A 26,888-nucleotide genomic window follows, 5' to 3' on the forward strand; every position below is an offset into this window, starting at 1 on the left:
GTTAAGTCAATTTGCTGCACTACATTAGAAAAACTAGCTAAAATAATGAGCATACCAAAGCGGAAACCCTGTCTTCCACTACGTCAAAACGGCTTGCCTATTAAGCCTTTTTCTACAGCCAGGTCACCGTTTCAAACCTTGAGCCCCAAAATAAAAATAAAAACAGAGATAGCACACATTTCTCAGAAAAAAATAATCTAGAAAATACAACTTTCTTTCCACCACCACCACCAACCACCTTAAAAACCATAATATTGAAGCTACAATAAAAATATTAATATTTGCCAGCATCAAACATTTATTACCGTAAATAAGCCTACTTCGTGATGAAATTAATTTTAGTAAAACTGTTTACAACCTCTGCATTAGCAGTTTAGCTCGCACGTTTGACCTACATACGATTACTGTAGAAATAGAAGTTACTAGTCTAAAATTTTAGCAAAACTTATTTATGAAGAAAATTCATACACCTAAAACATTCTAGAAAAGTGCAGCAGTTTTTTATTTGTGAAATAATTCATAATCACATCGAGATCCTTTTAAAGACAAAAAAACAACACTTATGAAATGTTCTAAAAGATAAGGAACAAATTACTCAACGTGGTTGACGTTATCTTGAACCCCTGAGATGAGAGAGTTCAGATAAGTTCAGATCTCTTTCCAATCGTAAATACAGAAATCAGAAAATTTCGTTGTAACAATTGCCGAAAAAAGTAGATGCTATACTCGTACATAAACAAGAAAATTCAAGTAAAAAAATGTAAAAAAAAATGTTTTTCCATTAGTAAAAGTCACATACTAAAATTTTTCAATAAAAATCTCCCCTTGTTAATATTTTCCAAGTCTGAAGTTAAATTTTTAGCATAATAATGGTAAATTAATTAAATATTATTTTATATTATTCTTTTTTGCAACCTTTTTACATTCAACATTTTATAAATAAACAATCATTCAGCTATAAAAACGTTACGAAATATGAAAATTAGGGTTGCAACTTTTGTTCGTGCATTTTTAAATATATTTTTTAATACTTTAGATGTTAGTTTCACCAGAAAATGAAATGGCTAATGTAGATTTATCATACAGTTTAATGTAGGTAAGTAATAGAAACGAAGTGTTGAAATAAACAGTTGTACCTACATTATACTAGTGTTACCGTGTGCTGACTGAACAAACAAATTTATTTACTAACATTTATTTATTCTACATTAATGTTAATGCCATACAAACAAATGCTTGTTTGTTCCAGACCAGATGTTCTTTTATTGTACCTACGTAATAAAACTTTAATCGCCTTTAATAAAAAAATAAATTATATTATCTCTTTAAAGTATTTGTATAGATAGATCTACTTAATCCATATAGATAGGTGGGTCACGTTGCAATTAAATTGCAAGTGCACGATAACGCGCGAAAATGCCGTAATAAACCCATCTTGATACGCGCCACGCAACACGGTAATCAGCTAACCTAATCACATTATTATCAGCACACAAAACGAAAACGATCCGCTCATTACAAACATACACAATTCGTACAAATTAATTGCAATTCAAGGGCACGCCGAAAACTTGGAGTAGCCCAACGTAACTGTGATAATGATAAGACCTGTGACAGCAACGCATGCGCAAAATATCTTCAATGGACCTATTTAGAATTCGTCCGCTCGCGTCAAAACGTGGTCTCGTCGCTGATCGCTCGCTTTAGTTTCGTCGCAAAGCGCGTTCGGTGCGGTCGCAAGCGCGCGCGCCCTCTGCACGACATTGGACTGAAACTCACGCACGATATTCGAACTAATGTGTATTTGGTAAAGGACAAAAAATATTTTATGAAACAAAATGTGTAAGACGGAGATTCTACTCGCCGTCGTCGCTTTATCCATCGGCCTAGTTAACTCATGGGGTGAGTATCTCAAAATCAGCTGATACGTTACTTTTTGACACGTGCTATTTTACTCCAACTATGTATTATGTAATTGGTTATATTAGCGGGACGTCAGATGACTTTCAAGCGCGGGTAGACGGTTGATTTTTCATTCAAGAATGTGGTATTTCACGGGTGTCAATAAAGTTGTTAATTGTTTGGCAGTCGGCGCCATAACGCGGGGGCCCCGAGTCACGTAGGCCACTTGCGTACCCGACCAAGTTTAGGCGACCCTCTTCCTCGTGCCTTTGCAAACTTATAGGCGACCGACGTCATTTTTTCGGGTAGCGTTCCTGAAAAGTGGAAAGCGGTTGCGGCGTTTTGCAGAAAAGCGCGTTTTACCTACGTTTATGATTTTGACCGCCAATATGCTGAATGAGAGTATTGAGTATATTACATACAACGTTATTTTTATAATGTAACAAAGTCACCATAAATAATAATAAAATTTAAGCAATAAATTATAATTGAAGCAACGTGGTTCATGCGTAAAACTTTATCTTTATCATGTATAAAGTAAACAATGTAATGTAGGCTCAGCCAGTTGATATGAATTATTTTTTAAGTTCTTAAGAACACAAAAATGATATAAAAAATAAAATATGTATCACTCCAAACATTCAGGTCAACAGTAGGTACTGTTTGTTACAATAACCTTATGTTTATTTTCTTAACACAGAATGCCAATCATTTGCGTGATCTTATTCTAATACAATGATCAAGAATGTTATTGAAAACGTGATTGATATTTACATACCAACTAAAGATTATAAACTAACAACAAACATAATATTAATATCTGCGATATCTACCTACCATAGTATTAATTTATTACTGAAATAGTTTATCTACTTCATTTGTTTTTTTTTCGCATTCCAGAGCATATTTTTTGGTTCAAACCAGTTAATACAATGCTAATGCTAACCAGTTTTGTCAATTGAGCCAGTATAATTACTTATTATCAAATATCATGTGTATAAATTCTGGTATGGTACCTATAGTAGGTACGAACTCTGCTTAGTTTGGATTTGGACTACATGACGCAGTTGTTAAATATCTAATCTACATAAGTAGGTAATTATTAAGCCAAAATTTATTTATAAAAGAAAACCGGTGCCTAAAAGTAGGAAGTAAAGTTGTTATTGGTTGAAGAAAAATAATATATTTGTCGTTTAAAAAACAAAACGTATCAGTCGATTTGTATTGTAAAATAAGAAAGAGAATATCCAATTCCTGAAAAATGGTTAAATATTCCTAAACTAGCTGTTAAAAAAATATATAAAAATTTTCTTTTTGCTTGTTTTGTACAAGTCGTGTCAACAATTAAAATATATAAGTAAATTATTGACAACCCCATTAACACTCTAATAGTAATTTCAATCATTGCAATTTTAAAATTGCTATAATTTTGTTTTACAACTTTTTAACATATTGTGACAACCCTATTATGTTACGCAACAAATGTTAGATCAGTCGCGTGCGCAGGTAGGTACTTGAATTAGGTATAAATAAAATGCGTCATTTATGTAGAGGTTAGGAACAAATTTTTTATATAGTTAATTACATTTTAATTAGAATTTCAATTCCTAACTACAGTGGGCTGAGTGCAAGTTTACATCGTGAGCGCGTTTAAAAATGTATGAAAATTTTAGTTTTTGAACTTAACTTTGACCGTAACTTTGACGATAACCGGTGTTTTTTGTATGGAGTTTGACAGATTGTTGACGTTCGTCAAAGTTAAAGTAACATGGTGCAACCCACCCTTAATGTCATTTTTTTTAAATGAAATGATGAAAACTCACACTCAGCCTGTAGAACTGTAGCTTATTTTATGTGTATGAGCAATAGGCAAAGAAATAAATCTAAAATTAATAATAACAAAATGTTCACTTTAAATTAATTTGTCCCCTATGGAATCGAACCAGCAACCGTAGCTCAAAATCGGACGTCAACATTGATTGATAACTATGTAAATAAGTAAAGTTTTTGCATTATCACCGTTATGTATGAAATTCGATTAAATGCTGATGATGACACTTAAAGCATCATCAAGTTTCCAGCTGTTTCCAGCTGTTACCAGAACCTCGATGTTTATCTAATTTCTAAATTAGGTAATTTAGAACCTATGTAGGCCTATGTTCTTGAAATCCAATGTCAAATACAATAATAATAATCTTAGCAAATAATTCATTATGGTACTTAAAAACATTAGTTCAATTGTTTTGAACTGTAAGTGTTAAGAGAATGGCAAAAAAAGTTAATCAGGGACACGTTAATTTATTTTTGTGTCGAAAACAACTCACGTGGGTGGATATGTGGCCGTCACTGAAACGATTACAATTATTGCAACGTGATTTGTTTTTTTTTTTACATTTTTTTTTAATCATAATTATAATAATAGCCATAGAAATCAATAATTTACAAAACGAACTTTTTTGGGTGCACTTTTTTAAAAAAAATCTTTAAATATTGAAAAGTGTCCTTAGCAATTAAACATAAGGTTACTAGGTAACTACTAAATACTTACCGAATTTAAGGACAAAAGGAAAATTTAGGTAAGCAAAGAACTGCTTAATCTAAACAAGTTGTAAAAAGTAAATAAAGCGATAGTCACTCATTATATACTTTACTTTATTGAACTATTTACAGTGCATATAAATGTAAATGATACCTACTAGACTGAACACATGCGACTTTGCTTGTTACATAAGGTCACGCAGCAAAAAATGGGTACAAGAACGAAACTAAGTCTAAAACTAAATCTTCAGAAATGTCCGTGCCCCAGTTTTGAATACAATGGTTTGTGACAATAGGTATCAGAGGTTACGTGGTAGTAATTAGATCGCAATGAAGTTTCTTCGAAATTCGACACATAATTAAGTAATGTGCAGTAGGTCTGACGTTAAATAATGTAGAAATGTCAGTGTCAGAATATGCGTTCGTTCTAGTTTATGGATCAAAATGTAATGTAAATAAAATTGAAATTAGTCAAGTAATGGAAAACCGTAATTTATCAATGTCTGTACTTATTTAACTATGAATATTAATTTTTGTTTAAAAGGTTTCTATGAAATCGAGCAGTGTTTCGAATTGCCAGTCAATTTGCCTTTTAATGAAGTTCAATACTTAATACCACGGTAAGCCATACATTGAATCTTAGGATTGGTAGAGTTTCAATATTTTTAACCAATCACATAACAGAATCTGCCGTTTGATGTAGTGGTTCGGAAACGGACTACTATGCCGAGAGGTCCCGGGTTCGATTCCCGGCCGGGCAGAAATTGAAATTATGAATTTCAATTTCTGTGACGGGTCTGGGTGTTACTATGTATAATATGTATGTATTTACAAAAAAAAAAAAGTATTTAAGTATGTTTATATCCGTTGTCTAGTACCCATAGTACAAGCTTTGCTTAGTTTGGGACTAGAAGCGTAGTGTAAAATGTCCAAGGATATTTATTTATTATTATTTATTTATTTAATCTACGAACAAATTAAAGCAACTTTTAAGGAATAACTTATTATTCATTTAATTCTACTTGATTCAGTTTTTGAGATATTCCATTAAAGCTAATTCTGAGCATTATTTTGTAATTCGGGCCTAAGTCTCTACAGGGTGTTAGGTAAATGGGTATATGAGCCGACACTAGCCCATGTTAACATGGGCATATAAATGGTATGGTGAAATCAGAAATTCGATATCATCATTTTAATTTTTTTAAATTTTCATACAAAATAAATTTAATAAAATCCGATTTGTATGAAAATTAAAATAATTAAAATGAAGATATCAATTTTCTGACTTCACGATACCATTTATATACCCATGTTAGCATGGGCTAGTGTCGGCTCATATACCCATTTACCTAACACCCTATATAGTTTACGTGGATCTGTTTCGATTTTATTATAGAGTGGAATGAGTGGACCTTCTGAATCTTTATAAATTGTGTACAGGGCGTGGGACGGTAATTTGCTCACTTACAATGCAACCTCGTCGGAGGATGAAAATGCGGATCAAACGCACGCGAGGATCTTAACTCTTAACCTTTGCATAAAAATGAACTTCGCAGTGTAACTGAAACGTACTTGAAACTGGGAAAATGTTAATAACTGTAGTATTACTTAGGTGCCTTTGTATTATCTGGAATCTCATAATGACAATGCTTTTTATTGCTTTATCCATCATTGGTAGAGTCGACATTTTTACTGAACTTTCTACCGATTTTTTTTATTTGAAAATCTGTTCTATTCTCCCCCAATAGGTAGATATTAATAAAAAAAATAATAAAAAAAGATCTCGTATACTAATTTTAAAGTTTAATCACGTTAAAATTTATTTTTAGAACTCCCAATGGAGGTATAATCACTCTGGAAAGCCCTCTAGCTGATTATTATGGCGTACGTGCACTTTCCGTTGCATTATTATTACCTAATGGGTATGTAAGTAGGTACAAAGGCGGTTATAATAATATGGCGTTATATTCCTTATCGAAAGGAAGTCCTAACAGTATTAACTTAGCACTTACCTGGAACCTGCAAATTCAAGGAGTTATTGACAGATTTTATCGTAAGTGGTTCTCAGGCTGATTTGCCTTAGTACCTACTTGATTATTGTACAGTCAATAGTACAATAGATAGTATATCTTACATTCTTATTGCAAAATGCACTTACTGTGGCCACAAGTGTACAGCTGAAGGATGATTGATGACTTTCAATATTTGAACCTATCAGTTTTTGTTATTGGCTTAAACGTCAAGAGACGTGTATTAGAAAATATTTAAATACATACATAAAATACCTATATCTATTACTAGCTGTGCCCGCGACTTCGTACGCGTGAAAACCAGTTTTCGCAACATTTTTCATTGTTGCTCTGCTCCTATTGATCGTAGCGTGATGTTGTATAGCCTATAGCCTTCCTCGATAAATGGGCTATCTAACACTGAAAGAATTTTTCAAATCAGTCCAGTAGTTCCGGAGATTAGCACGTTCAAGTAAACAAACAAACAAATCTTCAGCTTTATAATATTAGTATAGATAAATAAATCCCCCTATCTAAGGCGGAGTAGAAGATTGATTACAATCGCAATTAATTATATTTAGCTCTATATTTTTAAATACTTCTGGAACCTACCTTATTATAATTGTAAATTACCTACTAAAGTAATAAAACACTATAATGGTTTGTTACCTATGTAATATTTACCAGTTATAAAGGGTGTCGGGCGGATTGACCAGTTTTTTCGCTCTCTATGAACGAATGATCCTTAAAAGCACGTCGTTCTTTATAAATTGAGCCTTATTAAAAGGCATTGAACAATAAAATCCCATACAAAATCCGAAACGGGTTGGAAATTAGGGGTCTGCATGCAATATGAGATGATCACAACAAGACAGGAGCTTAAATTCATTGCAGACAATGGGGCACTTTTTACTGGTAGAGCATTCAAGTTTAATCAATCAATATTTGGTAACATGCTCTTTTATAACTACACCAATAAAGTTTAATATAAACTTGCTTTTTTAACATGAACTGACTTTTAATTTTTTCGTAAATTATTTTTTGCCTGCGAACTCTTCTTTTTAGGGGTAAAAAATAATTTTAATTTCATAAATCAATGGTACGGAACCCTTTGTGCGTGAGTCCGACACGCACTTGACCGGTTTTGTTTCTTCTGCTTGAATTCTTTGCGGCTTCATTTTCGGCGGTCGCATAAGGCCGCGGATAGTTTTTGTCTCGATTCACGGGTACTTGAAGGGTTAAATTATTAGATAAGTAAAAGAAGTGTGCAGACATGGCGCCAATGCAAACTTTTCAGGTACTTTTTATCAAAGTTTTCCATTTAATCAATTGCTTATCTATCAGATAGCTCCATGACTAACATGATAAAATTATAATCGTTATGTTATAAGCAAACTGCGGCAAAAATTCAAAGAATGTTGTAGTATTGTTATCTTACTTGTTGCGTACATTTTCAAATCTTCACTCACATTTTTTAACCAAAAAGTTTTTCTTTACCTATAGCATAGTAGGTACTTATTCAAAAACAATACAAATTAACACAATGTATGTGAGTACGTACGTATGTAAGTACAGGTGGTGAATGGTATATGCATTTGCGATAAAATACAATATGATAAATAATATGTGATGAATATTTTATTCAAAACACTTTAAAGTGGCACTTAATTATAAGAAGTGTATTTTATCGGAAAGCACTCGAAGATTGATAGATAACAATGAGTGTTAATTATAATTAATTAATTATTTAAGTAGATACCTGAATGATTTTTGAGTTAAGGTATTTTTTATTTAAACCACGCATTTGTTTCAGTTTTAAATCTTTCGGATTTCAAAATTTGTTTATGACAACCCTACTTGAATTAATACTTTTAGCCTATTTGCAGACCATCAACTTTTAGTTGGCCGATAGTTGGCCGATTCTAATTTGTATGAAGAATCGGCCAAATCGGTGTAATGTGCGCACTTTCTTACAATTATTATCCATACTGATCAACAGCCCGACCCAACTATCGGCCAACTAAAAGTCGGTGGTCTGCGCACTATTACTTATTCTGTGGCCTAGGCTTATAAATGAGTGTAGTAGAACAATGTAAGTATGTAATAGATGAAAGTACATATTAAATGATTAGTTAGGGTTTTCAGCCGGATATTTCATCGGATGTAGACAATGTAATGAATAGGTATTTCTTTACTGAGTAAGCGTTCTCCATTTTAATACTCGTGACCACTCATCAGATGAGATCTGAGTTTTAGGCTGAAATCAGATTTAGTTCCAAGAAAAATCTGACTACGAAATAGTGACGTATTTTTAGGATTCCGTAGGTATAAAATCTACATTGTGATCTCTATGACGTCAGTTCATCTAACTCAATCTCTATAATCCCAGTTTTAACCTGCCATCATGGTCAGCTGGAAAAATCTCTTGATAGAGATATCGAGCTTCTCTCTATCAAGAGCTTTCTTCCACATTTCTCGATGAACTCCCCAGCATACTTTCTTATATTGCCAGTATGCTGGCTTGACTCTACCTTATATGCTTATAGTAAACTATGTAATTTTAGTGTAGAATGTTAAATTCTATTAAACTAAAACGACTTGGAAATAACATTTTAATTGAACTTTGTATTAAACTACTTTTACAATACATCTAGAAATCATTTCATTTGTATCTTGGAAAATGTACGAATCCCTCAGCTCGTAGATTCAAATCCCACTTAGCTGGTTTTTAATCGACCTATAGCTTCATTGCAATTTATAAATCGCACGTATCTTCAAATATGAAAGCTGTATAATCAATCAGTTTTATAGATTATTGGGCCGATACTGGATGATCAAGTGAAATCAATCAAATGAAATATCGAATAATTGACACTGCAGGAAATGATAAATTGGACGTAGGTACTTATCCTATTATGTGTTTCTTCATATCATGTTTTTTTATTATTTTGAAATCTATTTGAAGTGGGTATAAAAATGAATGACCCTGAATTCATACAAAAGTTCTAGTTCAAATTCAATACTTAATTATTTTCAGTAAAAGCTCTTTTCAACTACAAAACCATGTGAGAGTCATTATCATCAGTGTCTACTCCAGAAACACTAACCCAAGTCAGCGTGGGGAGTTTATGCCAAATCCCCATTTGCCTCTGGTGAATTGGAGAGGATGTCATAAGACGGGACTATCCCCACCTCTCGTTCCCACCGCTGCAACTCTTGTGTAGCCAGGATCTACATCTGGCGTGAGAATCGTAATTTTTAGGTGTAAATTTCGCTCATTATGGTTCTTTGTTCTCTACCTTACAAACGCAGAGAACATACGAGAGTTTTCGGTCTAGGTACTAGGCACCACGCGATAATAAAATTAATAATATTTATGATTTTACCTAAAGACAGTGGATGTATTGCATCATTAATGATTAATTTGGCTATTTGTAATCATGTGACAGAGCTTAATACAACGCATCGTTGTTTTGGTGAATTTTATCGCAGGTCGGTCACGTAGCTGAACCGACGATTTGATAAATACTGAAAGAAATTAAATCAATTACCTAATACGTTTAGGTATTCATTAATTTGATTTTTTTAAGATAAGAAGAGCTATAAGTACTCTGAGCAATCTTAGCTTTGAAGTAAAATGTATTGAAGCAACTTTTTTTTTATGTATTTGGAAGTAGGTATGTAGGTGAGTGCCAAATACCTATGTAAATAAGCGAAAAGATTTAAGCCGAGTTTGTATGCGATTTTACTTTTTCTTGACTGTGCCATCCTTATTATGTTATCTTGAAACTGTAATTATTTTATAATAATTAACATACTTTTATGTGGGTAGTCCAGACAGTGTTTTTCAACCTTTTATATGACATAGGGGGGTTACCTAGTATGAAAAAATATTTTGCGATCCCCCGACCGCTCGCTTTTTTCATGCATTTTATATTGTTACAAAGATGTTGTAGGAACCGAATATTTCTGCATTTGCATAATTCGATTTCGGATAAGTCTATCTTTATAACTTTGAGGCTTGACGACCCCCCAGGGGGTCGCGATCCACAGGTTGATAAACACTGTTCCAGTAGGTTTGTATGTCGTCTGACATGTCACATCGCATGGCTCATTAACAGCCACTGCAAAAGGCAATTAATTACCTATATCTTCTATACTTATAATAAATCTGTAGAGAGGTCAATTCTGTACATGAAATATATTTTCAAAATAACTATCAGGGGGTGATTAGTGATCGATACTGATGCCAAAAATGCAATCAGTAAAATTTTTGTCTGTCTGTCTATCTGTCTGTCTGTCTGTCTGTCTGTCTGTATGTTCCTTATAGAAACAAAAACTACTCGACGGATTTTAACGAAACTTGGTACATTTATTTTTCATACTCCTGGGCAGGTTCTAGGATACTTAAGAATTCCCACGGGACCGGGAATTAGCGGGAAAATCCTTTTGTATGAAAAATCTAAACCGCTTAAGTTAGACGCTTGAAATTTGGCATGCAGGTACCTTAGTAAACTTAAAGCTTAGTTACAACAGGATATTGCAAAATTCTTACGGGAACGGGAGTTAGCGGGAAAAAACATTTGTATGAAAAAATCTAAACCGCGTAATATAGACGCATGAAATTTGGCATGCAGGTACCTTAGTAAACTTAAAGCTTAGTTACAACAGGATATTGCAAAATTCCCACCGGATCAGGAGTTAGCGGGAAAAAAAATGGTATGAAAAAATCTAAACCGCGTAAGATAGATGAAGGGGGTAAAACGGGATCCACGCGTACGAAGTCGCGGGCGGCCGCTAGTAATATTATATTAATGTATGGAAACATTATCTTTTGAGCGATCCTTCTATCTTCAGTAATGCTCATCTAGCAAATGTTGATATAACAAATTAGCAAATCTGTCCATAACAACACAACATAGTAGCTTATCTAAACATAAACATTATACATACAAACTGCTTGCTACGTAAGGACTGTTCAATGTACAGACGACAGCACATCAAGGTAAACACTGTAGTCTATATGCTGTTGAGATAAAAGCGAATTTGCAATAAAAATGGGTAGTCTGGGTACGAGACCATTCCCACAAATCTTTCCCACCGCTGCAACTCCTGTGTAGCCAGGATCTACAGCTTGACCGCCAATAAAAACCTACCCGACCCTGTCGTCAATAGAAAAGCAATGAGCTACACTTTAAACTTAAATTATCTTTGATGTGACTGAACAATCTGAACATACACTTTATCTACTTACATATGAATAATGTACTGAGACACTACTATCAGTAAAAATATGAACTTTGCAATTTCTAATCTCAAACCACGTCAATAAATGAAGATCACACAATATCCATTTTAATCGACAATAAGTAATATCTACCTAAGTATAGGTATTTATTTCTTTGTTCATGTTTAAGGTTTAGACAATAAAAAAATACATCTTAGAAAAACAGTTTTCCAGAGCTTTCAGCGTGGGCGGGAGAATGGACGTCCACGAGGAGCTTTGAAGCACTTAATTGAATATACTACTTAGATAGTGTGAAAAGCTTTTGCGCTTAGAGCATCTCTATTTTTAACCCCTATACTACCTCTGAGGGGTAGGTAATTCGATGCAAGAAGCTCGATCATAGAATTAAAATTGGCTGAACTTTGATATAGAGAATCTAAACACAGGTTTTACTCTACAACGTGCTCTTTTTGATTTCGTGGAACTCTAGGCTAGGGTATTAATAACCACTTCAAAGAATGGAATGGCATTACATTTTTTGTTAAATTCAACAATTTTTTCGACTTATTTTTTCATACGAAATTATTTAAAAATTTAATTTTCACTGAAATAATTCATAATTTACATACACTTATCAATAAAAAGTCTGCACAAAAAGACTAGGTGACAATTTTGAAAAAAAAAAAAACTAGATTGATGATACTATAATCTAAATCAACTAGGTATCTTCTAAATCTAGAATCCACAATATCTTCAAAAATATGCTTTTAGAAACACATATTCTTAAGACTCATCACTTAACTAGTTTTTATTTATAGAATATACCCCTAAAATTTCCGGTAAACAAAAGGAGCACGTTGTATACTTTAGATTTTTATAAGAGCCTAATGAAAGCCTAGGAAGGTAGATCTTAATCAGAAACTTGGGAAAAAATCCTAAGAAATTACTATGAAAGAAATCATTACAGTAAGTTTCTTATAGATTAATTACTACGTGTACTAATTATTTACAAAGAAGTAAGGTCCAGATTCCAGTTATCGCCCTCATCTTTTCATAAACAAAACAAGTTAAAAATAGTGTTGTCGTGTCTGTTAGAGTTATTGCATTTCTTTGATTAATGACAGTCATTAATCATTAAATAGGTCATCTTTATCGGAGATTTTCTTTGGTACTTTCCCAGTTAATTAATAAACTTGACACAAGAGATTGATAAGTAAATTTATTTGCAAATTTATGTACCTTATTATTATTAAACTTTGTACTTCCTTGTTTTCACGCGGTAAATAAATGAATGTTATAATCTTTCATCCATGGTTCATTTTATTTGCAATCTTTTCCTCAGTTACGAATAATTAATTTAAATTTAACTAATAAATTTACTTATCAGAAACAAAATATGTATTTTACATATTATAATATTTAATTTTATCCTCAAAATGGCACTCTTGTGTGAGCAAAACGCACCTCATATTCGAATCGGTGACGTGTGAAAACTTGATAAGTCAGATTTTTTTTCTAAATAAAAATCTGAGTCATAATCAAAAAACTTATCGTCTCACATTATTTAACTGATAAAATTTGGTGGGTTGCGCCATTAATTGTAATTATTAGTTCAAGCATTTTCTCAAGGTGTCTTTAATTATTATCTTCACCTATCTAATCACAGACATACCTATTCGTGATGAATTATGCAAATTAATAAGTGTAAATCAACCTTATTAAAAAACCGCGAGTTGGGATAGAGCTTTTTTCATTTATAAATAACACATTTCTATTATTTATCCTACCTGGAAATCTCGGAAAGCTATACAACTTCCTCAATAAAAAGTAATTCACCTTTCAACTCCTGCGCATCTAAAAACCTGCCTATACACGTCAAAGCTCATGACGTTCACAGACGTCACTCTTGGTTGTTTTCCAACATTAGCCGAATATATTTTACATAACGATGTGCTCGTATTTACAGTGGGCAAACCGAGTCGCGTGACGGTGTAGTGAGTGCCATTCCATACAAATTACTCACTTGTTGTCAAGCTCACAGATTTGATTGTTTTACCCTGTCAAAAACTATAAAATATTTGAAAGAATGTCTATAAACTTTCTATAATTTTAACCTACATCTACAGTTAGGAGCTGATAGTACCTACATATTTACTTAGTTTTTAATTTGAGTAAATAACTCTACTTTTAAATGTCTCTATGACATGTACTGGCCAAAATGCTGACTCGATTTTAATGTAGGCGGCTATTTACTACTCTGTAATGTAGAGTCCATAACTATGTTTGTTTATCTTTAGGGGATTTAGAAATAATTAAAATGTCTGGCTCCTATAACAGCTTAATTTTATGTTTTACTTAAACGTGGGGTTCTGTTGTGCTAATTAATTAACACTACCTAAGTTTTTTAATATTTTTGGCTTTTCAATCCTCGATTATGTTTTTTTTTGTTTCCCGGGCTCACAAAGCGTAATGGCTACTGCCTACGTAGCTACGTAATTAAATTTAATTAGTAAAGTAGCGTTATATCATTAGTTTTAGGGTTCCATAACCCAAAGGGCATTGATATTGAGACTTGCTGTCTGTTTGTTGGAGAGATAATATCTTTTGAACTAGTATATTATACTAGACATTTTTTAGTATATCCCGCTGAAAAGACTAAAACATGTTTAAATAAAAAAATGTATCGTTACAACTCGCACTTGAAAGGTTTATTAAACTCTACAAAACGACTAAAAAGTAAAACGTCTACGCACAACGCCCAATTCTTGCACGTCGAATGTGACGTCAAAGAATAACAATCCAGAAAGGCATGTAGGTATTTTTTATGCTTTTATTTATAGAGGTCATTGACAAGACGTCGGGCGTCCTGCAATCTGCTCTACTTTATATCATTTCCGTGGTATAAATAATTTATTTTATCTACGACTAGCTTTCCGCCCGTGGCTTCTCGCGCGTGGACTACATTATCTACATATTTTGCGGAACCCTATTTTTTTCCAAAATAAAATTTAGCCTATGTTACTCGTGGATAATGAAGCTTTAGAATGGTGAAAGAATTTTTAAAAACGGTCCAGTAGTTTTTGAGCCTATTCATTACAACCAAACAAACAAACAAAGTTTTCCTCTTTATAATATTAGTGTAGAAGTGTAGATAACGCTGCTCTCAAGCAAGGCTTGTTACGTGACTACACGTATACGAAGGTCGGTACATCAAACTATGTAAAACGTACCGTTAAGTACCTACACCTATACCACAGAATAAATGCTAGTGCCTATATGAGCTATACTTTAAAATCCAATTATCTAAGTGCCTACATTTATGTACAAGACAATACATAGTTTGGTTAACCTTTCTTGTAAAGTATACACGTGACTTTTAACAATGTCTTATTTTATACATAATATATACAACTTCAACGTGTGTAAAGACGACAATAGAAAAACAAACATTTAACGTGACCGTCAGATGAAAAAATAAGTTGTCGACCTTTTTTTGTATGTTTTTCTTAACATTTCCGAAAATAAATGGAAAAAAACGTAGTCCTTGTTTCTATCGTAGGTATTTTTTCGGAAATCTTGACAGTTTTGTTTAGCCGTAGAAATAGATCGATAGTTATTATTAAGGGTGTTCGTAATAACTAATCAGGGTGTCCACTGCAAATGTTCGAAAAAATTCCCTGACTTTTCCCTGACTTTCCCTGACAATTTTCTCAAAATTCCCTGACCAACTATGTATACAACGTGTCCCAAAATTCATGGATAAGCCGACGCCACAGGATGGACATAGTCATGATTACTTTAGGAAAAATAATGAAAAAAATCTATCTCAATTATTTTTTAACTTACACAATAAATTATGAAATTCAACGAAAATTGACACCCCTTATGATATTTTACATTACCACGACCACAATTTTTCAATTATTCCTGGTTTTCTGTTTATATCGGCAACTTAAGTAGTGCTGCTGTTCAGCCCAACTCTTAAAACCCCCAGAATACTTGCAGTTTTTACACAAAAGTTAATCAAAATATTTTATTTCCTTAAAATTTTGAACGATTTTTACTTTCACACCACTTTGACTCATCGTTTTGTAAAAAAAAGGATGAACACTACTGCGGCAAAACTGCTCACTAGTCTGCACTCAATAATCAAATCAATAAATAATTATAAAAAATATATAAATAAACATAAGTTATAAGTTGCACTTTCACATCGACAATAGAAAATATATCATTTTACTGAAACAAAAACGTACAACTATTAAAACAAAAAGGAGTAATCTAGTTATGACAAAAAAAAATCATAACAGTCTACCTATTAATCTATCACTCTAATCCTGAAAAAAAAAAACTATATGAAAGTAATCTAATTATGAACAAAATTGTGTCATAATTTAGATCAATCCACTTCATTAGATAAAAAACTAAAAAGGAGTAATATAATTATGACTAAAAACAAAGTCATAATGTAGATCACTCCAAACCTGAAAAAAAATTGCTTCGATAGTCAAGATCAAAGGTCTTTCTAGAGCATAAATTAATTAAATCCCTTATTTTACAATCACTGGGAAATTTCGGGAGACAAACAGTGTTTTGGTAGACAAAATCTCAATGTTTCCCTGACTTTCCAGGTGACCCCTCTATTTCACTGACTTTCCCTGACTGCTATGAGCTTCCCTGACTTTTCCCTGACTTTCCCTGACTTTCCAGAATGTGGACACCCTGCTAATGTTCAGTTACATTTTAGGCTCTATTTCCATTTATTATCATGAAAAAAACAGTTCTACCGCCAATATTTCTGCCTAATTTATTCTACTTTGACATCTTTACGTTTCCCTATTTCTCTCACTCACCCCAACATCCAAAGCGAGTAAGTGAAACAGAAATGAAAAGCGATTTCAATGAGGGTTTTCGCAATTGAAAAATCCGCCAGATGGCAATACGTAGACGCAAGGTCCAAATGCTGCGTGATTGGTGGATTTTGACATATCTGTCAATGTCATGTCGGATTTTATAAAAATTTATTTTGTATGAAAATTAAAAAAATTAAAATGTTGATATCACTGACTTCACCATACCATTTATATACCCATGTTAACATGGGCTAGTGTCGGCTCATATACCCATTTACCTAACATCCTGTATAATAGAGCTCAACACGACGGTTGTTTTATCTCCGTAAACCAATGATGATGAATGATTTATTGATGACATATGAGTTATGAATACATTCCATTGCGCCTACTCTGATCTATAAATGGCATCTTTCTAATAAGTCCTGTTGTCCACTGCTGAGACATTTTACGCTTAACAATTTTTTTTACAACAGAAACTTTTATTTGTTTAATTTTCTGTGTAATTTCAGTCATGGCTGGAAAATGTTTGTAAGATGTTTTTGTAATTAACGTGCCTACTTGTTTAACTTGAACTCTGAATTCACCTCTATTGTCAGCGTCACGTTATGCTAATGAGGCGGCGCCGACGCATGCTATCGGCACCAATCTTACGTCACTGGCAAAAGTAATCTTCCAATCACGCAAAAAGTAAATAGGTACTCTGTTGGGTTAATAAACCATCCAATTTTGCGGTGTAAAATAATTGAATCGGTAGCCTTGGGCGTTTATTTTTTATGTCATAAGAGTTAAAATATTTTTTAATGGTTTTAATAGTAATTTTTAACACACTATCTTTTGAATTTCAATGGAATGTCATGTTGCGGTTGCGTTGTCAGTTCATTTCTTTACCAAATAGATAGTTACTTTGTTATTGAAGTCATTGTGCAAATAATTGGCAATTTTGAGTTTATTTACTTGTAAGTCTATTCTATGAAATCTTTGAAATTACCAGCATCCATTATGTCTATCCTGGAAAAGGCAGGTTTTCCTTTCCTGTTTTAGATAAACAGAAAATTTTACACAAAAGCGTGTATTTTTCCGTCCGGTAACATCTTGAGCGTCACACAAATTAAATATTCGTTCACTTTTTAGCGTCCGAGTAAGTGGACGTTCAGCTTTAAACAATTGAACTTTGACCACGCTGAAAGCCAAAACTTGTACGTGAGGACAGTCACGTAGCCATGGGACCTACAGCGGGTCAAATTACGCGATAAATGGCGAAAACGATTATGCAGCAAAGATATTGATACGCTATCGTTTGCTGTAAATGCTTCAATCAGGTGGGTCTCGGATAACCTACTTATCTTCAGACATCGGAATGTAATGATGATTTAGGAATTAAAGACGACAGTGTAATGTTCACGATTATCTTACGAAAAGTCAGAAAAGATAACTTGTAAATGACATCAGTATTTTAATCAATCTATTAAAATTGTAAACAAGTTTTTTTAAATAAAAGGAATGGATTCGTGCTTGATAACGATCTCATCCGAGGATTGCAAATAAATCAAATTCATTTTCAAATTTTTTATTGCGCATTATCTCCACGCGAAATTGAACTGAAAGTTTTCTTTTTGACCAATCTAGTTAAGAAATTTTTAAGTGACCCCTATGGTAACACAACAAGAATTTTGTTTTCAAAGGGGTCACATAAAAATTAGGGATTGATGGTGAAAACGGGCATTAGTTTCATTTGCATCACTGAAAAGGCCAGGAATAATTACTAACTTATGAATAAAAACACAAACAAACAGTCAATAATAACAAACAAGTCACAGGTTATCAACGCGTGAAATGTGTTTCTCCACTGGAGTTGTTTATTCCGATTTTAGACTATTAATCACAGGAAAATTGCGGATGTTGTCTACAAGGACTTGTATTTAACCTCTTCGCGACCTTTCTTCTATTCTGTGACACTTTTTCTAGACTTAGCTCACCAAGGCAATAAATAATTCAATGCAAAAAAACTGTTTCAAACGGTTATGTAAAACCTATCAGTGTGACTGACCTCTAAAATCAGCTCAGTCACAAGACGGTGGTGTGGCGGTCTCGATGCCAAATATTCATTGACTATAGCTGTACACATCAGTTCACTGTTTATGTAACCACCACTTGGTAATTTTATTTCAATTTCATCTAAAATTAATTCAGTTGCAAACTTCGTCCGAAAATAAAAGTTTTTACGGGCTCCCGGTAAGATTGCAACACTTTCTCCCTGATAAATTGGCCAATTGCGTGATTGAGACCTGTGTGGAATTTTGTATTCTGGTCTTATGGCTCGTTGTAGGTTTTTGTTTTTATTAAATTCAGGTGCTTTATTTCAATTAGAATAATTATTACTAACGTGATTGCTACCTTATGTAGCCTCCGATATTTCAGCACTGTTGCTGAAAAGCGCCATGATCACGCAGTAACTGAAGATTTTGCGGGCGCCGAAATATCGGAGGCTCGTAAATAATAAGGTTAATAATCCTGTTATTAATTATTCTAATGTTAGTGACCATGAAAGTTTAACTTCAATTAGCAATATTTTCGCAGTTATCCTTATGTTTGATTTCCTTGTTACAGATATTGCCATCACCAATGGGGACCAACTAGAGTTCTACAGTAACCAAACCAAAACAAGCAGCGAAGGCACCCGCTTTAGGGACCTTACGGCTTTAGCGTATGATGCTGTCCACAACATGCTGCTCTTCGTCGACAAGGAGAATGACAACGCATCCATATTCAGCTTCCACTTAGCAACAAAGAAGTACCAGTCACTAGTCAGGAGGAGGTCGTACGAGAACATCCAAGGTCTGGCCTTCGATCCCGTCAAAGGAATGCTTTTCTGGACTGACACAAACGCAAAGAGCATATTCTGGATGTCGCTGATGCTAGGCACCAAAAACGATGTCTATGGAAACCTTTTGATCAAAATGAACGATGAGATTCCAAGAGCAATTGCCGTCGATAGCTGTCGAGGGTAAGTTACTCGTAAAAGTTACATGAGTGTTTGAACATTTTTTCGCTACTTATTGCTGTAGCAACTTTTATTTTTAATTATTTATGTCAGTTTATGGCAATAGTATCTAATTAATTACATAACATTTTGTTGTTTCTTTCCAGATACATTTACTGGACAAACACAAACATTACAAATCCAACGATAGAAAGATCCAGATTTGATGGTTCTGAAAGGGAGGTCATTGTCAACACTGATATCTACATGCCAGTCAGCATAGCCATCGACCAGGGAACTAAGAGACTATATTGGGCAGATGACAAAGAGGGCATACACTTTTCCATAGAAAGTTCCAACCTTGAAGGAAAGGACAGGCAGACATTGCTAAGGGGCGTTCAACATCAACCAAATGCTTTAACAGTGTCAAAAGACTCGATCTACTGGGTCGATTTATACAAGAAAATCTGGAAATTGGCAAAGGACAAAAATAACGCTGAACCTTTCGAACTGCTCAGTTTCTCACATAAAGCGCCTTTTGGGGTTATTGCGAATTACCAGGTTTCTAATGAAATTGAAGGCATCCCTGAGTGTGACGCTTTGTCCAGAATGTCCAAAAATAAAACAGCGATCAACGATTCTTTCAACATTCCCAAGGACCGGGGGCTGTTCTGTCTCTATGGTGTCAAGGTTGAGGGGAAACTGGCTTGTAAATGTTCCCCGGGGTACATAGGGGACCGCTGTGAAATATCAGTCTGTAGCAATTACTGCCTACAAGGCGATTGCAGTCTTACTCCAGGAGGTGAACCTACGTGCAGGTAAAATCTTTAATATGTATTAAGTTACGCGTTATCATTTTATAGACTCATCATTATCGTTAATAAGGTGTAAATGGCGCCTACTCAATGTTACCTACATTGAGTCAAAGAGAGTCTATCATCAGTGTCAAAGTTCTCTTCAACACATTTGCAGGAAAAAACAAATACTCATATTTTTGACGGTGCCGGTGATCTAAAAGCTTTGTTTGAAAGTCAATATGAGAGGGCTTATGCCCTCTGATACATTACAATGCTAACTTAAAATCTGTTCCATGTTTTAAGTCATACAATTAATCTTAGCTCAGCATATAGTCCAGTCAATAAAGCATTATAGATGGAAAACTGTAGAACACAATTTCTGACTTCAGGACTTTATTTAGACTAGTTAGGAGGTGAACATAGCAAAAGTCCCCGCCCTTAGCCCTTGAGCCGGCGGGGAGAGGGGAGTTTAAAGGTGCCACTTTTCGGTTTTTCGCTTAATCCTCGGAAACTATGCGTTCTAGTGACATGACTACTTTGAACCAAAAAAAGCTGTAAATACAAAGGAACAAATAAAAAAACAGTAAATTTTAACATTTCACATGTGATAGATAGATAGTAGTGCTCTAAATATCGATTTTTGAACGTCAATACCTAAATAACCGTTTGAGGTATATTTATGAAATTTGAAGCTGATGTATATCTTGCAAGTCTCAATACATAAGCCAAATTTGAAGTGTTAATGCACAGTAGTTTTTGAATGATGAGGAGTCAAAAGTGGCTCTAATTGGTTCGTCTAAATATACGCACGGTGCAGTCCCCTCCATGGAACTAGGCTTAACATGCTCCCGCATGTCTATAGTGTTTGCTCAATGTTGATTTAGTCGATTTTCTCCTGAAAGGAACATGTAAGACAACAATAAAATTTCCAATTTTACAGACCTTCTAGAGCAGATGCCGCAAAAACTATACAAGATATAGAAAAACCTGACGGTCTCACCTGTAGCAAATTGAATAAGCTTTTTTTGGTTCATAGTAGTCATGTCACTAGGACGCATAGTTTCCGAGGATTAAGCGAAAAACCGAAAAGTGGTACCTTTAAATCCCCCTCTCCCCGCCGGCTCAAGAGCTAAGGGCGGGGACTTTTGCTATGTTCACCACCTAACTAGGCTAAATAAAGTCCCGAGGTCAGAAATTGTGTTCCACGGATTTCTCTCTACGCCGTCGTTAAGGCATTCATTGACTGGACTAATAGGTACATTAATCTTAATCAATTTATTATTTTCAGCTGCAAGCACGGATACAAAGGAGAGAAGTGTGAAGTTGACGTCTGCAGCCAGTACTGTTTGAACAATGGTGTATGCACCGTCAACAAAGATCAGATACCTGAATGCCAGTGCTCTGGGGACTATGAAGGCCAGCGGTGTGAGATGGTGAAAGCAGCTCCAATCCCAGCAGCAACGAATTGCAAGTGAGTGTTTGGAAAATAATCTTACGTATGTTATAATGCTCGAGCAGTTACTTTAGCATCAGTCAGTTGCAGTCTACTGCTGGATGTAAGTCTCCCCTAAGGACAGCGCCAAAGACAAACAGGTTTTTCTTTCAGTCACCAGGGTAATGTCAGCATTACAGAACTAATCTCACCTCAAGATCCCACTACTGCAACTCCCGTATAAAAACCCAACAAGTCTAGGTTGAGTAGTCCTTGGGAAGAGCTCTTGGAAATCGCTACGAATTTAATCAGAACAATATTATTATCTCCCCCTATATTGATCGAAGTATAAATCACCCACATAATGCCAATTAAATAGCATATTTACCTTTTTTTCCAGTTGCACTAAGGAGACTCGCTCGTTGTACCAGGCCGAGAATTCAGTGCAGACCGATGGGGAGTTCGTGGAGCCATCTGAATGTACCCAAGGGTGGGATACAGTGAGGGATCCAGTGATAGTCGTGCTTGGAGTACTGTGTGGGCTGTTGTGTGTGGCCTGCACGGTGCTGATCACAAAGGTTCTACAGCTCAAGAGAAGGCCTAGGTATGATTGGTATATCTTGACGACTTTTTGGTTTATTGTGTTGTGAGTGAAAGACGTGTGTGATTTATTAATAATTATAATTCGAGTAAATTAACTTAGCTCGCATAGCTGACGCAGTTTTCCATAGTTGTAGGCAAACTGCAAAATATACAAACACTATGGGAAACTGCATAAATTATGCGAGCGAAGCTAAACTAAGCTTATCTCTTGGTCTACAACTCGCACAAAGTTTAACCCATGCAATGCACGAAAATAACTTCACTTACCTACTTCAAAACTTAACAATATTCTTGTTGATGTGCATTTGTTTTTTGTTATATTAAGTACCTATTATGGTATCAATTATGTGATGTTTTTTTTTGTATGTTTGCAATATGTTATCTCCTTTTCAGAATAAAGAAGCGCATCATAGTGAACAAGAACGTGACGCCGATGACAGCGCGGCCCGATCAATGCGAGATCACTATAGAAAACTGTTGCAACATGAACATCTGTGAGACTGTAAGTTATTTTACTAATTTCCCTTTTCTACTTCTTATAACACAAAACCTTATATACTTATAATATTGATCCAACTATATTAGTTTTTGATTAGCATGCGTTTCAGTTTTGTTTAATAATTGACCTTCCAGGCCATAACAATGCCTACTTAATTTAATTAATATAAAATTAGTAATTAAAGAGTGTTACATTTGAATAACACCTCACGTTGCGTTATTTTAATTAATATCAATTTCGTCATTAATTAAGTTCCGAAATTCAATGAAGGAAAACCACAATAACATACTAATTTTATATCAAAACCTACGCAATTTTGTAGTTACGAATAAGGAACGTAGTGCCCATATAAAATATACAGCAGCTTATTCGCAAAAAATTAAGTGTTAGAATACCTACCACATTAGCTTAAGTATACTCGTACTTTATGTCAAATTTTTATTTCACTAAGATGAAAAGAGAAAAAAAAAACAATTAAAATGCAGTTCTAATATTATTTATGGATAACGGGGGTTTGTGTCTTCTTATAACCTTTAAACCCACTACGGATACGGCGTGTGTAACTAAACGTGAAATGTCATTTTTCCAACTTTTGTTTCTAACTGCTCAGTTACTCGTACTTCTAAAAGTTTTGTCACCATTAACTTGGGCTGTAAGATTTCATTCATTTCATAACACCATTATTATTAACAAATTGTAGTCTATCTATGCATTTTTATTTTCATGCAGGGAGATAGGTGCGAGCATATCAACTGGGATTGAAATTGGCGTCCGTTTCCAAGGTTTTTCTTAAACATAAATACCAGGCTTCATACATTAACGGTGGTTGATGTACTAACAAGAGCAGAATAACTGAATGGCCATAATAACAAAACAAATGGGATTGGGAAAATATAGCTCTAGTTCTTACACTACGAGCTAATGATTCTTGATCCCATTTTTGGGTGTTTTTTCAAAAACAATAAGCTTTATTTAAGTTGTATTTAAGAAATACTAATGTTATTTGTTATATTTGTAGTAGATTTGTAATATGTATACAGGGTGTTAGATGGGCAAAAGCTTTAAAAAGTAAAGTCAAACATTTTTTAACGGAATGAATTTAAGATAATCATCGAGTAGCTAGTACCTAACTGAGAAGAAAATTTTCTACACAAATAGGTAAAAGTTTATTTGACTAACAAAAATTTTCTTTTTGTTACAGCCTTGCTTCGAACCGCGTTCCACTATTAGACCAACCTTAGGCGATGCCAAACCAGGGAAAGAAGAGAAGAAGAACCTTATTGCCAACATGGAACTACCTGATGAGTACTAACGGTACTAAAATTTGCTTTTCGACCATGGTAAATAGAGCTCTCAGCTTTCCGCCGTCACAAACTGAACTGTACTCTCCGTTGTAGCTTTTAGGCTGATTTTAGAGTAACCGAATTGCTAAATTAGGGGTTAGTACAAAATTAGTTGGATCACCTCATTCCGTCTAGGGCTCTAGAATCATGGTCGAGTTATTACTCTTTAGGGAATCCAAATAATAATTGACGTTTACATGAAATAGGTTTGCTGCGAACTTTTGCACGAAGGACGCCGGACGATATGACATTAAGAATTAAGAATAAAATCAAAAAGATAATTTTAATTTCAAATATTACTATCCAGCTTTCAAATTCCGTTGTCTTCTAGGTCTGTGTGTTGAACTCGTATTGTTCTAATTTTATGGTAATTCTGTACTAACAAAGTTCGCATAAACCTATTTCTAAGTACATGTTAGGCTGAAATATATGTGATATTTGATATAAAGCGACTACTAATGGAGAACTGTGTGAGTATCTGGCTGTGTATACATTGGGCTGCTAAAATCTGAGTACATGGAACTAGATTTTAGGCTGGGTGTGTAGATAAGGTATATCGCGGGATATAATTATATCGATAAAATTTCCATGGCCTGGCACCGGGTAGGTATATGTGCCTTGTATATTCAATAAGCAACCAGCTTTACATTGCTTAGAAGCATATTGATCTCTAACTATGTGGAGACTTGCCAAACCATGTTAATTTTAACACGATTCTAACATTGTGTCTATTTTTCGTTATTATACCGTGCCAAATGTCCTTGTTTTTTTTATTGTTAGAACCGAAAGTAAACATGCAGTGGAATACACTTGCATCGCGTAAAATTCTTCGTTTAAATGTTTATAAAACGTCGCAATAATAACGAAAAATAGTCGTGCGTTAAGTATATGTACTTATGGCATTTAAAACAAAACTATTTATAAAAATATCAGTAAAATTATACCAAATTTATACAATAGGATATAAAATTTTATTTGTGTAATTCAATGTTACCAATCAGCGTTGTGAACCTTGGTATATTGGTGATATTACATTTATGTAACCGTTAAAATCACTGCTATATCAAACAATATAAATATCTATTTGCAATATCTAGAGGCAGTCATCTTAAAAATAATGGATATTCATACACTACTATTGCCGAAACTAATCAGTTTATCTCTTTCTATTCAATAATAAAAATACATCTGTTAACCCATTCGCTGCTCACTAACAAGACAAATGAGTGTGACATATATTATATGTAGATTATTTAACAGAACTACAAATTCTTTTTTGAAGAAAAAACGTTCTGGCTATTTTCATTTACTAAAAAAAGAAAGAATGGGTAAAGTTAGATAATAAGCTTCAAATTACGATGTTATGACGCAAAAAAGATGACGCCTCAAAGATACAATCTGACAAACTGTTCCTATTCCGCAAATTGTGTTCAAATCACCCACAAATCATGATGACATGGTTGTTTTCGTTCATTCTTGTCATTTGTTCTTCCAAACAAATGTTTTATCAAATCGACTTGTTGACTAGTTGTACTTGCGCGTTAGTGTGGTTGTATGAATAAGAAATACTTTTAGATGGGTAGTAGTTACAATAGGATTTTAAGAATGGATAAAATGTCAATGATTTATTTTAATAAAGCAACACCCTACATTTTAAAGCAAAAAGCGCTCTCATTCATAAATGAAAGACGTTTGTAGCAACACGACAGTTTGCTATTATTTTCACAAAAGTTACCATTTTTTAACCTCTTTAAAATCGTTAAACGGACCAAAATTTAAACACCAAAACAAAGCAATAATTTATAATATGACATTTTATCTATTTTGGAACTTGTTACCATTTGTTGGGAGTAAAGGTATGCAAAAAGTACCAACCAATATGTAATAGAATTTTATAATTTGTAATTTTTTGAGCAAATGCAAAAAAAAAATGTTCAGACGCAGAAATAGAATGTTACCGATTTTATATTTTATAAAAACTAAAAGCTGTATAAACGTAGCGTTCAGAAAATATTTGTTTAACCCTAAAAAAGCTGTCATAGTGTTAATAATAAAATAATACATGTACAAAACATTTTGATAAATGCAAAAATGTGTTTCTTAGATATAAATGTCAAAAATCCAGTTAAGTTTAAAATTGAGTGAAGTATGGTTGTTGTACTTGGGATATAAGATGTAGTTCATATTTTATTCTGGGAACAATTTAAACAATTTAATGATGATTCCATCACTAGATGTTTTTTTAATAAATATTATGGTTTTTTTTCTAATTGATTTTTACTGCATCTTATATCCATGAGTACAGATTTTTCTTATTATTTTTTATTTTAAATCGGTGCCTCAAGTCTCGAACTTTGAACACGCGCCAAGAAAAGTAGTTGTGTACTTTAGTTTAAGAACTCCGTTCCTATAATTGTAAACATATTTATGAATTATTTCGTAGTAATGTGCAAAATTAATTTTTGTCTAAGTATTTATTATTTAATCGACCCAATGTTGTGAAAACTAAATTATTTGATACTTAACATTATTGTAAACCGCCCATTGGTACTTAGACTTTGTAGAATCTCAAACGACAAAATGTACTTATCCATTCAAAATGTATACAAAATTTTATTTATGCAAAAAGCGTTTCAAGAGACACTAAAACATAGTTTTTTCGACTGCATTCATAAGTGTTTATGAAATAGGTCGCATATGGT

General features: G+C 33.8%; 1 protein-coding gene across 2 annotated transcripts; it reads left to right on the top strand.

Moving 5' to 3' along the window:
- Positions 1 to 1,659: 1,659 nt before the first annotated feature.
- cue (Low-density lipoprotein receptor repeat domain-containing protein cueball) lies at positions 1,660 to 26,820 on the top strand. 2 transcript variants are annotated; one of them, XM_028302066.1, is made up of 8 exons: positions 1,660 to 1,902; positions 19,140 to 19,536; positions 19,680 to 20,330; positions 21,598 to 21,780; positions 22,142 to 22,345; positions 22,738 to 22,846; positions 23,573 to 23,625; positions 24,045 to 24,131. In XM_028302066.1, exons 1-7 carry the CDS (start codon positions 1,839 to 1,841, stop codon positions 23,603 to 23,605), a joined length of 1,641 nt encoding a protein of 546 aa, XP_028157867.1. In that variant the 5' UTR covers positions 1,660 to 1,838; the 3' UTR covers positions 23,606 to 23,625; positions 24,045 to 24,131. The 2 variants fall into 2 exon arrangements, with proteins under 2 accessions (XP_028157867.1, XP_028157866.1); XM_028302065.1 differs by lacking the exon at positions 23,573 to 23,625 and having other exon boundaries at positions 24,045 to 26,820.
- The last annotated feature ends 68 nt before the right edge of the window (positions 26,821 to 26,888 follow it).

This window comes from Ostrinia furnacalis, unplaced genomic scaffold, assembly GCF_004193835.3.
Source record: "Ostrinia furnacalis isolate ACB-3 unplaced genomic scaffold, ASM419383v2 OfSCF1067, whole genome shotgun sequence".
In the NCBI taxonomy this organism is placed as follows: domain Eukaryota; kingdom Metazoa; phylum Arthropoda; class Insecta; order Lepidoptera; family Crambidae; genus Ostrinia; species Ostrinia furnacalis.

Bases quoted from the DNA above. Each gene is read 5' to 3' on its own strand.
- cue (XM_028302065.1), top strand. From the start codon at position 1,839: ATGTGTAAGACGGAGATTCTACTCGCCGTCGTCGCTTTATCCATCGGC. The intron at 22,346-22,737 runs GTATGATTGGTA...TCTCCTTTTCAG, and splicing joins CAGCTCAAGAGAAGGCCTAG to AATAAAGAAGCGCATCATAG. The intron at 22,847-24,044 runs GTAAGTTATTTT...TTTTTGTTACAG, and splicing joins ACATGAACATCTGTGAGACT to CCTTGCTTCGAACCGCGTTC.